At 42.4% G+C, this 19,181-nt stretch overlaps 1 protein-coding gene across 1 annotated transcript in view; it reads left to right on the top strand.

The window, feature by feature from the left end:
• The window catches only part of LOC125379322 (non-muscle caldesmon-like), a 32,000-nt gene that overhangs the window by 8,918 nt on the left and 3,901 nt on the right, over window positions 1–19,181 (top strand). The window contains exons 2-8 of the mRNA XM_048395626.1: window positions 8,309–9,037; window positions 12,281–12,355; window positions 12,771–12,805; window positions 15,553–15,739; window positions 15,990–16,024; window positions 16,474–16,507; window positions 18,954–19,061. Of these exons, the coding sequence (XP_048251583.1) occupies window positions 8,323–9,037; window positions 12,281–12,355; window positions 12,771–12,805; window positions 15,553–15,739; window positions 15,990–16,024; window positions 16,474–16,507; window positions 18,954–19,061 (1,189 nt within the window). The 5' untranslated portion in view covers window positions 8,309–8,322. The remainder of the gene's footprint in view (window positions 1–8,308; window positions 9,038–12,280; window positions 12,356–12,770; window positions 12,806–15,552; window positions 15,740–15,989; window positions 16,025–16,473; window positions 16,508–18,953; window positions 19,062–19,181) is intronic.

Raw genomic sequence — 19,181 nt, 5'->3', positions numbered from 1 at the left:
AGGTTCAATCCCGTGGCGGAGTGGATAAAACGTCTGCTACAAAGTCCATGGTTCAATCCCGTGGTGTAGTGGATAGAACGTCTGCTACAAAGTCCATGGTTCAATCCTGTGGTGTAGTGTATATACCGTCTGCTACAAAGTCCATGGTTCAATCCTGTGGTGTAGTGGATTGAACGTCTGCTACAAAGTCCATGGTTCAATCCCTTTGTGTAGTGGATAGAACGTCTGCTACAAAGTCCATGGTTCAATCCCTTGGTGTAGTGGATAGAACGTCTGCTACAAAGTCCAGCGTTCAATCCCGCAGTGTAGTGGATAGAACGTCTGCTACAAAGTCCATGGTTCAGTCCCGTGGTGTAGTTGATAGAACGTCTGCTACAAAGTCCATGGTTCAATCCCACGGTGTAGTGGATAGAACGTCTGCTACAAAGTCCATGGTTCAATCCCTTGGTGTAGTGTATATACCGTCTGCTACAAAGTCTGCTACATCCCGTGGCGGAGTGGATAAAACGTCTGCTACAAAGTCCGGCGTTCAATCCCGTGGTGTAGTGGATAGAACGTCTGCTACAAAGTCCATGGTTCAATCCCTTGGTGTAGTGTATATACCGTCTGCTACAAAGTCCATGGTTCAATCCCGTGGTGTAGTGGATTGAACGTCTGCTACAAAGTCCAGCGTTCAATCCCGCAGTGTAGTGTATATACCGTCTGCTACAAAGTCCATGGTTCAGTCCCTTGGTGTAGTTGATAGAACGTCTGCTACAAAGTCCAAGGTTCAATCCCGTGGCGGAGTGGATAAAACGTCTGCTACAAAGTCCATGGTTCAATCCCGTGGTGTAGTGGATAGAACGTCTGCTACAAAGTCCATGGTTCAATCCTGTGGTGTAGTGTATATACCGTCTGCTACAAAGTCCATGGTTCAATCCTGTGGTGTAGTGGATTGAACGTCTGCTACAAAGTCCATGGTTCAATCCCTTTGTGTAGTTGATAGAACGTCTGCTACAAAGTCCATGGTTCAATGCCTTGGTGTAGTGGATAGAACGTCTGCTACAAAGTCCAGCGTTCAATCCCGCAGTGTAGTGGATAGAACGTCTGCTACAAAAGTCCGAGGTTCAATCCCGCGGTGTAGTGGATATGACGTCTGCTACAAAGTCCATGGTTCAATCCCGCGGTGTAGTGGATATGACGTCTGCTACAAAGTCCGTGGTTCAATCCCGTGGTGTAGTGGATATGACGTCTGCTACAAAGTCCAAAGTTCAATCCCGTGGCGGAGTGGATAAAACGTCTGCTACAAAGTCAATGGTTCAATCCCTTGCTGTAGTGTATATACCGTCTGCTACAAAGTCCGTGGTTCAATCCCGTGCTGTAGTGGATTGAACGTCTGCTACAAAGTCCATTTTTCAATCCCTTGGTGTAGTGTATATACCGTCTGCTACAAAGTCCATTGTTCAATCCCGTGGTGTAGTGGATTGAACGTCTGCTACAAAGTCCATGGTTCAATCCCTTTGTGTAGTGGATTGAACGTCTGCTACAAAGTCCATGGTTCAATCCCGTGGTGTAGTTGATAGAACGTCTGCTACAAAGTCCATGGTTCAATCCCACGGTGTAGTGGATAGAACGTCTGCTACAAAGTCCATGGTTCAATCCCTTGGTGTAGTGTATATACCGTCTGCTACAAAGTCCATGGTTCAATCCCTTTGTGTAGTGGATAGAACGTCTGCTACAAAGTCCATAGTTCACTCCCTTGGTGTAGTGTATATACCGTCTGCTACAAAGTCCATGGTTCAATCCCTTGGTGTAGTAGATTGAACGTCTACTACAAAGTCCAAGGTTCAATCCCGTGGTGTAGTCGATAGAACGTCTGCTACAAAGTCCATGGTTCGATCCCGTGGTGTAGTGGATAGAACGTCTGCTACAAAGTCCATGGTTCAATCCCGTGGTGTAGTCGATAGAACGTCTTCTACAAAGTCCATGGTTCAATCCCGTGGTGTAGTGGATAGAACGTCTGCTGCAAAGTCCATGGTTCAATCCCGTGGTGTAGTGGATAGAACGTCTGCTACAAAGTCCATGGTTCAATCCCGCGGTGTAGTGGATAGAACGTCTGCTACAAAGTCCATGGTTCAGTCCCGTGGTGTAATGGATAGAACGTCTGCTACAAAGTCCAAGGTTCAATCCCGTGGCGGAGTGGATAAAACGTCTGCTACAAAGTCCGTGGTTCAATCCCTTGGTGTAGTGGATAGAACGTCTGCTACAAAGTCCATGGTTCAATCCCTTGGTGTAGTGGATAGAACGTCTGCTACAAAGTCCAGCGTTCAATCCCGCAGTGTAGTGGATAGAACGTCTGCTACAAAGTCCATGGTTCAGTCCCGTGGTGTAGTTGATAGAACGTCTGCTACAAAGTCCAAGGTTCAATCCCGTGGCGGAGTGGATAAAACGTCTGCTACAAAGTCCGTGGTTCAATCCCGTGGTGTAGTGGATAGAACGTCTGCTACAAAGTCCATGGTTCAATCCCTTGGTGTAGTGTATATACCGTCTGCTACAAAGTCCATGGTTCAATCCCGTGGTGTAGTGGATTGAACGACTGCTACAAAGTCCAGCGTTCAATCCCGCAGTGTAGTGTATATACCGTCTGCTACAAAGTCCATGGTTCAATGCCTTGATGTAGTGGATAGAACGTCTGCTACAAAGTCCAGCGTTCAATCCCGCAGTGTAGTGGATAGAACGTCTGCTACAAAGTCCAAGGTTCAATCCCGCGGTGTAGTGGATATGACGTCTGCTACAAAGTCCGTGGTTCAATCCCGCGGTGTAGTGGATATGACGTCTGCTACAAAGTCCGTGGTTCAATCCCGTGGTGTAGTGGATATGACGTCTGCTACAAAGTCCAAGGTTCAATCCCGTGGCGGAGTGGATAAAACGTCTGCTACAAAGTCCATGGTTCAATCCCTTGCTGTAGTCTATATACCGTCTGCTACAAAGTCCGTGGTTCAATCCCGTGGTGTAGTGGATTGAACGTCTGCTACAAAGTCCATGGTTCAATCCCTTGGTGTAGTGTATATACCGTCTGCTACAAAGTCCATGGTTCAATCCCGTGGTGTAGTGGATTGAACGTCTGCTACAAAGTCCATGGTTCAATCCCTTTGTGTAGTGGATTGAACGTCTGCTACAAAGTCCATGGTTCAATCCCGTGGTGTAGTGGATAGAACGTCTGCTACAAAGTCCATGGTTCAATCCCACGGTGTAGTGGATAGAACGTCTGCTACAAAGTCCATGGTTCAATCCCGTGGTGTAGTGTATATACCGTCTGCTACAAAGTCCATGGTTCAATCCAGTGGTGTAGTGGATAGAACGTCTGCTACAAAGTCCATGCTTCAATCCCACGGTGTAGTGGATAGAACGTCTGCTACAAAGTCCAGCGTTCAATCCCGTGGTGTAGTGGATAGAACGTCTGCTACAAAGTCCATGGTTCAATCCCGTGGTGTAGTCGATAGAACGTCTGCTACAAAGTCCATGGTTCAATCCCGCGGTGTAGTCGATAGAACGTCTGCTACAAAGTCCATGGTTCAATCCCGCGGTGTAGTCGATAGAACGTCTGCTACAAAGTCCATGGTTCAATCCCGCGGTGTAGTGGATAGAACGTCTGCTACAAAGTCCAAGGTTCAATCCCGTGGTGAAGTGGATAGAACGTCTGCTACAAAGTCCATGGTTCAATCCCGTGGTGTAGTGGATAGAACGTCTGCTACAAAGTCCATGGTTCAATCCCGCGGTGTAGTCGATAGAACGTCTGCTGCAAAGTCCAAGGTTCAATCCCGTGGTGAAGTGGATAGAACGTCTGCTACAAAGTCCATGGTTCAGTCCCGCGGTGTAGTGGATAGAACGTCTGCTACAAAGTCCATGGTTCAATCCCGCGGTGTAGTGGATAGAACGTCTGCTACAAAGTCCATGGTTCAATCCCGTGGTGAAGTGAATAGAACGTCTGCTACAAAGTCCATGGTTCAATCCCGTGGTGTAGTGGATAGAACGTCTGCTACAAAGTCCAAGGTTCAATCCCGTGGTGAAGTGGATAGAACGTCTGCTACAAAGTCCATGGTTCAATCCCGTGGTGTAGATCGGGTGGTCAGGATCGCTGATTTGGTGGATACATGCCATCGATCCCAATTGCGTGGATCGATGTTCATGATTTCAATCACATGACTCTCTGGACCAAATTCGATTATTGAGAGACCGCAGTCACATAGCTGGACTAATGCTGTGTGCGGCGTTAAACAACAAACAAACAAAACATGTTGTCGCCACTGGGTGCATATTATATTCAGGATACCCCGCTGGGTCACACTGACGCCAGTCTGTGGTACACAAAGGGTGCAGTTGCAAGGGTAAAGTGCAGTGAGCTGTAACTTGTCAGTCTTAGTTACCCACGTTGAAAGGAGGGGGGGGGGGGGGGGGGGGGGGGGGGGGGGGTTTACGTAGACCGTGTGAACCACTCTCAATCAAGTCTGTGCAACAGGGGGGGGGGGGGGGGGGGGGGGGGGGTTTACGTAGACCGTGTGAACCACTCTCAATCAAGTCTGTGCAACAGGCTTTTGGAAGGTGTGGCAGACGGAATCCCTCTGACATGCATGACTAGTTACTCAGGCGCATTTACTACACATCTGTGTGTACACACGGAGAGTTCCCACTGTGTTTGACTATTAAAATTGTTATGCATAAATGTCCATAGGAATAAACACAGAAGTGTACTTGTATTAACGCCTCCATCGTTCTGCTTTACTAGTCATTAGTACGATGTCAATAGATACAACATGACATGCAGTGAAATAGATCACAGCACTAGGGACTTAACACTCAGGGTAAGGGGGCAAGTTATCAATAGATACAACATGACATGCTGTGAAATAGATCACTGGACTAGGGACTTAACATTCAGGGTAAGGGGGCATGTTGTCAATAGATACAACATGACATGCAGTGAAATAGATCACAGCACTAGGGACTTAACATTCAGGGTAAGGGGGCATGTTGTCAATATATACAACATGACATGCAGTGAAATAGATCATAGCACAATTGTCCGATCAGTGAAGAGTGAGTAAAGATGTGTCAAGTAAATATTCATGTAAATGCTTTGATTGCTGTGGACTGTCTGGACACGGATCGAGTTTACAGTTTGCATTTCTTCGTTTTCGTCACAAGGGTAGGTTTCCCAATGTATACCAAAACACTATTTTACTGATTAAACAATGTGTCTGTATTTCTACATACTTGGTGATTCCGAGGAGTTTCCATAGAGATATGGAAGCAGTCGGTTTCCGTCATTTAAACAATACAGGCTTGTGCAAAACGTATATAAATAAGTTATTCAAACGCTTATGAACGTTGGTTTTCGACATGTAACTTGCCTCTCGTCCCATTGGAAAGGCTGTATATTAGGGTTAGGTTTAGGTTTAAGCTAAGGCTAAGATTTAGGGTGAGGGTTAGGGTTAGGGTTAGGGTTAGGGTTGAATATGGCTGTATATCGTCTACACTTCACATTAAAGGGTTAGGGTTAGGGTCAGGGTTGAATATGTCTGTATATCGTCTACACTTCACATTAAAGGGTTAGTGTTAGGGTTGAATATGACTGTATATCGTCTACACCTCACATTAAAGGGTTAGGGTTAGTGTTAGGGTTGAATATGGCTGTATATCGTCTACACTTCACATTAAAGGGTTAGGGTTAGGGTCAGGGTTGAATATGTCTGTATATCGTCTACACTTCACATTAAAGGGTTAGTGTTAGGGTTGAATATGACTGTATATCGTCTACACCTCACATTAAAGGGTTAGGGTTAGTGTTAGGGTTGAATATGGCTGTATATCGTCTACACTTCACATTAAAGGGTTAGGGTTAGGGTTAGGGTTGAATATGACTGTATATCGTCTACACTTCACATTAAAGGGTTAGGGTTAGGGTTAGGGTTGAATATGGTTGTATATCGTCTACACTTCACATTAAAGGGTTAGGGTTAGGGTTAGGGTTGAATATGGCTGTACATCGTCTACACTTCACATTGAAGGGTTAGGGTTAAGGTTAGGGTTGAATATGGCTGTGTATCGTCTACACTTCACATTAAAGGGTTAGGGTTAGGGTTAGGGTTAGGGTTAGGGTTGAATATGGCTGTATATCGTCTACACTTCACATTAAAGGGTTAGGGTTAGGGTTAGGGTTAGGGTTGAAAATGGCTGTATATCGTTTACACTTCACATTAGAAATTGATGTGCGTTTGCACTACTTTCTTAGTTTCCACAAACATCGTTTCATGAGGTTTATTTCAATGTAAAGGTCCCACTACATGCGGCTTATCACTCAGAGCCACGACCACCGAATACCAGTGAAAGACTACGCATATTAATCTTCACTTCCACGTCCTTGCATACAACGAACCACATGTTTCTAAATGCATTTTTTTTTAAACAAACCAAAAGACATGAACATTGCTGTACGATCTGTATGTGAGGAACATTCTCATAGGAATTAACATGGCACTCATTCGACTATAGATTGATGGCATAATTTAACAATATAGAAAATCAGTTTATCGCTAAACGTTCGTTCGTTGGTGAATGTGTGAGTATGGGTTTACGCCGCTTTGAGCAATATTCCAGCAATATTACGACAGGGGACACCGGAAAATGGGCTTCACACGTTGTACGAATGTAGGGAATCGAATCCGGGTTTTCAGCATGGCAAACACTCTCTACCGCACTGTATTAGCATTGCCAACTTGTGAGAATCACCACATGCTATGAGTGGCCTTTGAGGGTGAGACGCCTTCAGGGACATTGCAGACATTTGCCGTTCAGATGTATTGGATAAGCTTAGCGAATAAGTCGTGTTCAGTTGAACTAACAGTAAAGTTAATGAGATAGCGCATGTTAGCAAATGACAACAGTTCTCATACAAAGGGTAGGTTTCTCGGCAGGATAAAGCCAATGGATAAAATTGATCTATTGGGGATATATGCTGATAGAGATGCAAATATCAAAGGTCAAGTAGGGACTACTTTCACTGTTTACAAACAAACATGGTGTCACCCTTGTCGTTCGGCAATCGAGTCAGGATTAACCATTGGGAATCTTGATAAACTACAGGGATGATTGCTGTCATTATCAAAAGATCAGTCTAATATACTGAAAATCAGTGTCTAACTGTGACGTAGCTAAGGCATTTTATAAGTTTTGGCAACTTTGGAGATATAAATTTCGAATCAATTTTGCGAGGGCACGAGGCCTAGCCAAGCGGGATCAGTAGCCATATCTGTGCTTGTAGACCTCTGCGGCTTGAAACCCTCTCCACAAATTAAAATAGTTGGATTTGGAACCAAAATATGTTTGAATTGTTACCTTGTTTCGTTTTGTCGCTGTGTGTACATCTGACTACACTTCTTAACGTTATGACAGGACAGACCGACTGTCAACAACGTCTGACCGTGGCCGTGACGTCTCATAGACTAGGATTAGAGTAGCTTCCCTTTGACAAAGGGCAGTTACTCTAGCGGACAGACCGATGGTTTGCCGCGAAAGGCAAATAAAAACAATAGTTGTTTTGCTTATATGTTCCTTCGCAACTGTATAAGAAACAGATTTCAGTTGGAACTATATTGGCTACTGTCACTGTCCGACTGACCCATCACTTACCCTATGACGTATTATATATTAATGCGCGCATTCCAGGAAATTCGGTTTCGGTAATGTTTGTGTGAGAGGGAAAGCAATTTTGAAGCACAGAATTAAAGAATGACATTATATGATAAAGAGGTTATCACGCTTGTGTGTTTGGGGATGGTAAATATCCTTTATTAGGAATAAACACTTTGTATTTAGCTCTCCAAGCAGTGTCAGAGGGAGGGACCGTTTCAATATCTTTGCTTGTAGACTTCTGCGGCTTGGAACCTTTTACCCCAAATTAAAACAGTTTGATTTGGCGGAAATATGTTCGAATAGTTACCTCGTTTCATTTTGTCGTTGTTTGTACATCTGACTGCACTTCGTAACATTATGACAGGACAGGCACACTCTACACAAACGTGACGTCGTATATGCTGTGGTTAGAAAGTGCAGTTACTCTAGTGTACAGGCTGATGGATTGCCGCGAGTTGGACGTAGAAACAATTTGTAAAGTAACTGTTATTTGAATACATGTATTTACGCTACTGAATAAGACACGGGTTTGACATGGAACGATATTGACTGTTGTCTCTGTCCAACGGACACGCTACTTACCTCAGTACTCCTGCCATGCGTGGGCGATTAATAAATATGTTCTTTTTGCAAACAGTGGGGACAGTTTCAATGCAACACGTGACACTTATCAAAGTCGCCACAGGCGAGGTCATCAAGAAGCAGGTCAAGGGGATTTCATCTGATGAAGATGTTGCTTCCTCTGATGTTGGAGTGGAGCACGTTTCAGGCGTCACTGCGGGAGATGATGAAGAGGACAACATGCAACACGTGACAAACGTTGTCAATGATGTTCACATCACAGGCGCCACAGGCGGAGATGACAGCGTTGATGAAGAGGACAACATGAAGCAGGTTACGGTTATTTCATTCGATGAAGATGTTGCTTCCTCTGATGTTGGAGTGGAGCACATTTCAGGCGTCACTGGGGGAGATGTTGACAACTCGACTGTAGTTGGCGTGGTAAAAGGCGGAATGCGCAATAAACAGACCGTGATTGACAGCGATATCTGTATCACAGGCGGCAGAGGCCTGCCTGACGGAGATCTCACCGATGCAGATGACAAAACGAAGGAAGTCACTGGAGTTGCAGGTGGTGTTGTCAAGGACGCTACTGTTGTTGGGGAAGTACACGGAGGCATGGAAAATGAACAGACCATCGAAAATTCTAAAATCTACTCTGATGGTGGCTTCGGCGGAAACCTTCAGTTCCTTGACCTGAACATCCGACAGAGAGACGATTCTGGCGAACAGCAAGATGGCGCTGTGCAGATCATCAAAGACTGCATCATTGATCTCCGAAAACCTGATGACCCCACAGACAAAGGTAAACATGCATACTGAATCTATGAAGACGTTTTAGGGTTATATATACATACATCTGTAAACATATGATTTGCTTGCATCATGAATAGTGTGCTTGACACTGAGAGGCATACGTAACTGAAACAATCCACATATAATCTATTAAATATACCAATATGGCTGGCGTATGTTGATATTTATTGTAAATGTATAAATATTGTATGTATGGTATTATCAACTAATTGCAGATGATTAAATGGCATTGGATTGACTAACCTTCCACAAACCAAACAAGCTTGGGACTACAGTCCCCTGATTGACTAACCTTCCACAAACCAAACAAGACTAGGACTACAGTTCCCTGATTGACTAACCTTCCACAAACCAAACAAGACTAGGACTACAGTTCCCTGATTGACTAACCTTCCATAAACCAAACAAGCTTGGGACTACAGTCCTGTGATTGACTAACCTTCCACAAACTAAACAAGACTAGGACTACAGTTCCCTGATTGACTAACCTTCCATAAACCAAACAAGACCAGGACTACAGTTCCCTGATTGACTAACCTTCCATAAACCAAACAAGACCAGGACTACAGTTCCCTGATTGACTAACCTTCCACAAACCAAACAAGACTAGGGCAAATGTTCCCTGATTGACTAACCTTCCATAAACCAAACAAGACTAGGACTACAGTTCCCTGATTGACTAACCTTCCACAAACCAAACAAGACTAGGACTACAGTTCCCTGGTTGACTAACCTTCCATCAACCAAACAAGACTAGGACTACAGTTCCCTGATTGACTGACCTTCCATAAACCAAACAAGACTAGGACTACAGTCCTGTGATTGACTAACCTTCCGCAAACTAAACAAGACTAGGACTACAGTTCCCTGATTGACTAACCTTCCATAAACCAAACAAGACCAGGACTACAGTTCCCTGATTGACTAACCTTCCATAAACCAAACAAGACTAGGACTACAGTTCCCTGATTGACTAACCTTCAACAAACCAAACAAGACTAGGACTACAGTTCCCTTATTGACTAACCTTCAACAAACCAAACAAGACTAGGACTACAGTTCCCTGATTGACTGACCTTCCATGAACCAAACAAGACTAGGACTACAGTTCCCTGATTGACTAACCTTCAACAAACCAAACAAGACTAGGACTACAGGTCCCTTATTGACTAACCTTCAACAAACCAACAAGACTAGGACTACAGTTCCCTGATTGACTAACCTTCCACAAACCAAACAAGCTTGGGACTACAGTCCTGTGATTGACTAACCTTCCACAAACTAAACAAGACTAGGACTACAGTTCCCTTATTGACTAACCTTCCATAAACCAAACAAGACTAGGACTACAGTTCCCTGATTGACTAACCTTCCACAAACCAAACAAGCTTGGGACTACAGTCCTGTGATTGACTAACCTTCCACAAACTAAACAAGACTAGGACTACAGTTCCCTGATTGACTGACCTTCAACAAACCAAGCAAGACTAGGACTACAGTTCCCTGATTGACTAACCTTCCACAAACCAAACAAGCTTGGGACTACAGTCCTGTGATTGACTAACCTTCCACAAACTAAACAAGACTAGGACTACAGTTCCCTTATTGACTAACCTTCCATAAACCAAACAAGACTAGGACTATGTACAGTTCCCTGATTGACTAACCTTCCACAAACCAAACAAGCTTGGGACTACAGTCCTGTGATTGACTAACCTTCCACAAACTAAACAAGACTAGGACTACAGTTCCCTGATTGACTAACCTTCCATCAACCAAACAAGACTAGGACTACAGTTCCCTGATTGACTAACCTTCCACAAACTAAACAAGACTAGGACTACGGTTCCCTGATTGACTTACCTTCCACAAACCAAACAAGACTAGGACTACAGTCCCGTGATTGACTAACCTTCCATAAACCAAACAAGACTAGGACTACAGTTCCCTGATTGACTAACCTTCCACAAACTAAACAAGACTAGGACTACAGTTCCCTGATTGACTAACCTTCCATAAACCAAACAAGACTAGGACAACAGTTCCCTGATTGACTAACCTTCCACAAACCAAACAAGACTAGGACTACAGTTCCCTGATTGACTAACCTTCCATAAACCAAACAAGACTAGGACTACAGTTCCCTGATTGACTAACCTTCCATAAACCAAACAAGACTAGGACTACAGTTCCCTGATTGACTAACCTTCCATCAACCAAACAAGCTTGGGACTACAGTCCTGTGATTGACTAACCTTCCACAAACTAAACAAGACTAGGACTACAGTTCCCTTATTGACTAACCTTCCATAAACCAAACAAGACTAGGACTACAGTTCCCTGATTGACTAACCTTCCATAAACCAAACAAGACTAGGACTACAGTTCCCAGATTGTCTAACCTTCCATAAACCAAACAAGACTAGGACTATGTACAGTTCCCTGATTGACTAACCTTCCATAAACCAAACAAGACTAGGACTACAGTTCCCTGATTGACTAACCTTCCACAAACCAAACAAGACTAGGACTACAGTTCGCTGATTGTCTCATCAGTTGGTTTGGTTTGTTTGTTGTTATACGCCCGACTCAGCAATATTCCGTCTATATGGCGGCGGTCTCTCAATAATCGACCAGACGATCCAGTGATTGACATCATACACATCGATCTACGCAATTGGGATCGATGACGCGCATCAACCTAGGGAGCCTGCCCACCCAATCCTGTTAGTTGGAATCTCAAATATGGGTTGCTGAAAACCAATTCTAAGCCGGAATCTGCCTGATAACAGAAATAGTATTGTTTGCTTATCAAGTTAAAGAACTGACTGCAATATATGTTTTGCCTTTATGGAACGGATCTAAGCAAAGTAATCACATTAGGTTTACCTACATAAACACGAAAGATTTGGTCATATCTTATGCAATGTAGGGGCACGGGTGGCCCAATCGTCTAGGGCGCCACAATTCGCTGTGCAGAGTTGCGTCCCTTGGGCACGCCAGAAACCTATGATTGTGGGTTCGAATCCCGGTTCGCCCCGATTATGTGTCTAGGTTTGTCAGCACCATACCCGTGCTCGTGGGTTTCACCGTAGTGGTAAACGTATAAAACCTGCATCACTTGGGACTTTCCTCCCACATCAAGCTGACACGCCGTGATATAACTGTAATACTGTTAAAAGCGGCGTTAACCCAAACTCACTCACTCACTCTTATGAAATGTATTCCTCAGGCGTCAAGCGTGATGATGCAGATTGCAACAAGGATGAAGCAGGATCTGCAACTGGAGACTCTGTTGAGGAGCCAGGTACGGAGTATATGTATACAATATCGTACACAAATGTGAACCAAACAAAACATTGGGGAAACACATACCTGTTGTGGAATTTGCAAATTGTAGCGTAAACTTCATTCACTTATTTGAACATATTTTCAGAATGTTGGTGAGTGATTGAGGTATTCCGTCGCTTTCATCAATATCCGTGCTGTACCAAGTCAGGGAGCACACGGAATAGGCTTCACACTTTGTAACCAAGACCCCCGGGGAATCGAACCCTGGCAGCCGGCGTGACGAGCGAACGCTCAACCTTAGTTACCCGGCTGCCTCTTTCAATATGTACGACTTGAAAACCACGGTATACGATAATCCATGTATTTCCATAGCAACAACAAATTCAAAGCAACCGTCAACAGTTTCTTCGTGATTGCTCCTTTCATTTCAGATGAAGAAACTGAAAAAGAAGAAATGCAGAAAAAGGTATTGTCTTAAAAGCTTAGGGTTTCTATATTCTTCTTGTGTCATTGTCTGCAACAATCTGAAAGATATGAAAGAAGAAAACACAGCAAATACCCTTTTTCCTTCAGTCTTTTGTAGAGCAAAGAGCAATCTTCAAATACAACATAGTAGAACATTGTTAATACTGGGAACTCGATATAGAACGTCAGCAACTGAAGGCATGCCACCATACTGGGGACCATGGGGACTTACAGTACCGTTAACACTAAGAACTGGCCATAGAACGTCAGCAACTGAAGGCATGCCACCATACTGGGGACCACGGGGACTTACAGTACCGTTAACACTAAGAACTGGCTATAGAACGTCAGCAACTGAAGGCATACGACCATACTGGGGACCATGGGGACTTACAGTACCGTTAACACTAAGAACTGGCCATAGAACGTCAGCAACTGAAGGCATGCCACCATACTGGGGACCACGGGGACTTACAGTACCGTTAACACTAAGAACTGGCCATAGAACGTCAGCAACTGAAGGCATACCACCATACTGGGGACCATGGGGACTTACAGTACCGTTAACACTGAGAACTGGCTATAGAACGTCAGCAAATGAAGGCATACCACCATACTGGGGGCCATGGGGACTTATAGTACCGTTAACACTGAGAACTCCATAATACCAGTCTAGTTCGGCAAGGGTGGAAACTGGACTTTTATAGTCAGTTAACTCACTTGCCTCGGGAAGATGAATAACATACAGATACTAGGGTGTTCTTATTAATGACGGCTTGATATATATCTGGTTAAAATATGGTAGAAAGGTTTACTATTGTCAGTAAATCTCGTTAAAACCATGTTGTCATGTATGCCTGAGGAGTACACAGTGAGACGTGCACAGGGTGCAACACAGTACAAAACAACCTTTTTAGGACGTTTGCAGCACTAGATCAATACCTATTAATTTTTAAAAACTTATATCTAAATTTAGAAAAACTGAAATCGTCCTTAATGACAACATCACATAGAGCCTGTAACTCATTATAACCATTACATGGCAGATACAGGAAGTGAAGGAGTAATCAAGAGTAACACATAGTAGAACATCGTTAACACTGAGAACATTACATGGCAGATACAGGAAGTGAAGGAGTAATCAAGAGTAACACATAGTAGAACATCGTTAACACTGAGAACATTACATGGCAGATACAGGAAGTGAAGGAGTAATCAAGAGTAACACATAGTAGAACATCGTTAACACTGAGAACATTACATGGCAGATACAAGAAGTGAAGGAGTAATCAAGAGTAACACATAGTAGAACATCGTTAACACTGAGAACATTACATGGCAGATACAGGAAGTGAAGGAGTAATCAAGAGTAACACATAGTAGAACATCGTTAACACTGAGAACATTACATGGCAGATACAAGAAGTGAAGGAGTAATCAAGAGTAACACATAGTAGAACATCGTTAACACTGAGAACATTACATGGCAGATACAGGAAGTGAAGGAGTAATCAAGAGTAACACATAGTAGAACATCGTTAACACTGAGAACATTACATGGCAGATACAAGAAGTGAAGGAGTAATCAAGAGTAACACATAGTAGAACATCGTTAACACTGAGAACATTACATGGCAGATACAAGAAGTGAAGGAGTAATCAAGAGTAACACATAGTAGAACATCGTTAACACTGAGAACATTACATGGCAGATACAGGAAGTGAAGGAGTAATCAAGAGTAACACATAGTAGAACATCGTTAACACTGAGAACATTACATGGCAGATACAGGAAGTGAAGGAGTAATCAAGAGTAACACATAGTAGAACATCGTTAACACTGAGAACATTACATGGCAGATACAGGAAGTGAAGGAGTAATCAAGAGTAACACATAGTAGAACATCGTTAACACTGAGAACATTACATGGCAGATACAAGAAGTGAAGGAGTAATCAAGAGTAACACATAGTAGAACATCGTTAACACTGAGAACATTACATGGCAGATACAGGAAGTGAAGGAGTAATCAAGAGTAACACATAGTAGAACATCGTTAACACTGAGAACATTACATGGCAGATACAAGAAGTGAAGGAGTAATCAAGAGTAACACATAGTAGAACATCGTTAACACTGAGAACATTACATGGCAGATACAGGAAGTGAAGGAGTAATCAAGAGTAACACATAGTAGAACATCGTTAACACTGAGAACATTACATGGCAGATACAAGAAGTGAAGGAGTAATCAAGAGTAACACATAGTAGAACATCGTTAACACTGAGAACATTACATGGCCGATACAAGAAGTGAAGGAGTAATCAAGAGTAACACATAGTAGAACATCGTTAACACTGAGAACATTACATGGCAGATACAGGAAGTGAAGGAGTAATCAAGAGTAACACATAGTAGAACATCGTTAACACTGAGAACATTACATGGCAGATACAAGAAGTGAAGGAGTAATCAAGAGTAACACATAGTAGAACATCGTTAACACTGAGAACATTACATGGCAGATACAAGAAGTGAAGGAGTAATCAAGAGTAACACATAGTAGAACATCGTTAACACTGAGAACATTACATGGCAGATACAGGAAGTGAAGGAGTAATCAAGAGTAACACATAGTAGAACATCGTTAACACTGAGAACATTACATGGCAGATACAGGAAGTGAAGGAGTAATCAAGAGTAACACATAGTAGAACATCGTTAACACTGAGAACATTACATGGCAGATACAGGAAGTGAAGGAGCAGTCGGAGAGGGAGGAAGAAACACGACGACTCATGCAGGAAAAACAGGCAGCCATTGAGGAACAAGAAACACGACGACTCATGCAGGAAAAACAGGCAGCCATGGAGGAACAAGAAACACGACGACACATGCAGGAAAGACAGGCAGCCATGGAGGAACAACTGCAAAGTAAGCAGAACAGTGGAGTAGATAGTACATGAGGACATCAAACGTGACCCAACTATTTAATTTGACATTTACAGTTCTATTTCAGTTTGTTAATGTTACATAGCACTTTTTACTTGATATTTTAAATTGAAATAATTTAAGCTCAGTTGAGCAGATATGGCGATAGTGTTCCATATCTGAGCTATATAATAACAAATACAATCATTTTACGTTAAATACAATTTCTAAACTTTAACTTCTTCTTTTTCAGGGGAACAAAGAGAACGAGAACAGATGCAGGCTGAGGTAAGTAAAGTTAGGTTTTCTATGGAATTGATGAGCCGTCTTCATGGCAGTCGTATATTAATACTGATTGTGATAAAGATTTAACACTAAACGGGTATGGCAAGCGTTGTGTGGCGATTGTGTTTGTAATAAAACATCATTGGTTTGTAAAACCACGGACGAGCAGGGAGAAGCAGGTTGTGCTGGAGTGATGACTGAAGAACAACCACATTATTTCCTTAACAATATAAGTGAAAAAATATTGTTACTTCGGATATTCCAAACACGAACAGTTCTCCGAATATCTAACAACTGTCTTGTGTCATCCATGTAAGACATGTTTGACTGCACCTTTCATATGCTTGAAAATGTTTGAAAGTCTTTTAAAGATGCAGTTAGGTTCCACGTGCATATTCAAGTGCATTATCCCTAATGTGCAGGAACGTGTCATTTTGCTCTTATACTTACAGGTGCAGAGAATAAGCAATGAACAAAGACAAAATGGTAGGTATTGTAGAAATTCGGAAAGGTAAATAATGATCTGCAGTAAGAAGCCACAAGTACAAATAACATACTGCAAACATCACATGATGAGAAAAATATTAATTATCTTTAGTTCCGAGCATTTCATCACCAATGTACGATATGACGACTTATATCACTAACACAATCATCATCGAGTCTTTGAAAGGCATTTGGAAGTGATACGCATAAGGAAAAGGATTGATGGATGTCAACTTACTCATTATGAGGAACACAACGTTTCGGAGTGTATATATTCATCAGATGATAACATGAGTTATGCATCACCTGACAATAGCCAAACACTGCAGTCTGTGACTCAAAAATATGAATATAATTATTAACAGAAACAGTTGTATTGTGAGAGTGAACCGTTTTGCACATTTACGAAACTCATAGAATTGTAGCGTCTTGGACGTACAGGTCACCAGTGCTCTTAATTTACCCTGGAGCTGTCATTACGGTGTTTGTCTTTCTTCATTGAATATAAATATGTTCTTGACCATGTGAGCAAGGTCTTTTGGCTGACGTGGAAATATGAATTGCCAATGGAAGAGATAAACCAGTCATCAACAGCTGTGGACATTATATCAAGGGACCACTGATGGCCAGTGGTGAGAGCAGGAGTTCGTGAAAAAGATCACTTCTCGTGAAATAAATTTGGCATTGTGATAAACTTCAGAAACACTTCGTATGCACGATCTATCTAATTGGGTCAACCAGCGATGTGTATCTGGGTTACTTCCAACAAGGTCAAGGTCAAGGTCACGCTAACCATATAAGGATGTGAGACCAGGAGGAAAGTAGCCCTTGTCAGAATCCATCATATATAGCGTAAACTAAACTCTAACGTGAACATATATATAGAATACTAAACGAGCTCCCGTGTAATACCAATTTTATGAAACGAGTGAATAGTTCTGGTATCTGACTCGCTTTCGCTCGTCAGATACCACAACTATTCGCGAGTTTCATAAAATTGGTTTTACACGGGAGCGAGTTTAGTATTTTATTTATTACTTGCCATTTACAACGTTTTAGAATTATACTGTTGAGTATGAATAGGCTGACACCTACACAATCAACGGCATAGTCCAATTGAGTTTAACAGAATAATACTTCAAACACGTCAAAAGTTGAAAGGTATGAATTTAATACCATACAACGGTCCACCTTTAGAATTCACAAAATTATCGTAGGGCTAAGACTATCGCAACTCACATACTAACGACTGTCGTTGCGCTACAATACGATCGCCTTGTGGAACGGGCCTTGTACCTCAAACTTTACAATAACGTCACAATACCCGATGACGTAATTTGTGGAATTTTGCCAATTTTGCGAAACAATGCCATGTGACGTCACCCTAGCAACAAGGTTGCTGGGGTCATCGAGTGTGCATAAGCTCCTCTCAGTGATCTATCAACTCCACACGCAATGTCTTTGAATAAGCCAAGCGATGTTGAGAGCTTTTTAATATTTGTTCGTGAACCGTGTTCCGAGAGTACACAAGCACGCGTTTTGGTATTACACAATGTGTAATACAGCTGTATGTTTATTAAACGGGTGATCTCTTCACGGGCAAGTAATAAATTAGGCTATTTGAAACACCACCGTCGATTGATGGACATTAAAGATCAGGTCACTGGTTATGCCATGTGCATGTGCTGGTAATATCCTTTGCCACACAGAGAACATTAATGTTCACGAACATTCAGCTGGTTACGGTTCATTCGCTTGTATTCTTCAATCGATCCATGCAATGTGATCTTGTTCTCTCTACTTAATGTATACATACATGTATTAATGGTGTATTTAAATCATTCACTGTTGTATAAGTAAGTAGCAAACACAATCAATCTGAAAATATCTGATCTTCACGTACTCCTCAGACGATGTATACATGAAATACTCAGCTCAAGATTTAATTTGTTTTGTTTTTTAATACATATATACATGCAAGAGTTATGCCACTGTGTCTATGGGATTCTGCTAATGATCAACTGGAATATGTTTAATTGACCGTGAGATAGTTACATGTAGGTTTTTATCAATGTCAGATATTTACATAAGCAATGTCGACATGTCCATGCACTGATGTTTTTGGTTTCTATATATGTGCTATACATTATAGCAAGGTAAACAAGGCGCTGCCATGTAACTAAACAAATTTATTTCGATACTAGCAAGAAATCTCCTCCAACAGCTCCGATCATACAATGATCATGTGTTTATGAATCACTATCAGATCGTAAAGATACCAGGTGTTCGCGAAAAGGTGAAAGCACCCTGCCTCCTCGGTAGCTCCCGTCAAAAACACATGCATCGGCAAGTCAACTGTGCACATTAAATAGGAAAATAGGGAATAGCATTTGACATGATGCCTGTAGCCTATAAGAATAACCCAATCACCATCTGTCTGTTGTAGCTGCATACAGAGGGTATCCCAATCCTCACATGGCTGCTGGTGGGGTGGTGGTAGCTCCAGGTGCCACGAGATTGGCGTATGTGAACCCTAACCCTAAGAAAGGGAAAGGTAAATACTGATCTCACCGATACGTCTTCTACATACACTTGGAGCACTCTGTAACAACGGGGACGGGTAATTATTGATGTCAGTGTATACAGATATGTGTGCTAGTTACCTTTGGAACAC

This window comes from Haliotis rufescens, unplaced genomic scaffold (genome assembly GCF_023055435.1).
Source record: "Haliotis rufescens isolate VD_foot unplaced genomic scaffold, xgHalRufe1.0.p SCAF_14, whole genome shotgun sequence".
Taxonomy (NCBI): domain Eukaryota; kingdom Metazoa; phylum Mollusca; class Gastropoda; order Lepetellida; family Haliotidae; genus Haliotis; species Haliotis rufescens.
This window is presented reverse-complemented; position numbering and strand designations above follow the sequence as displayed.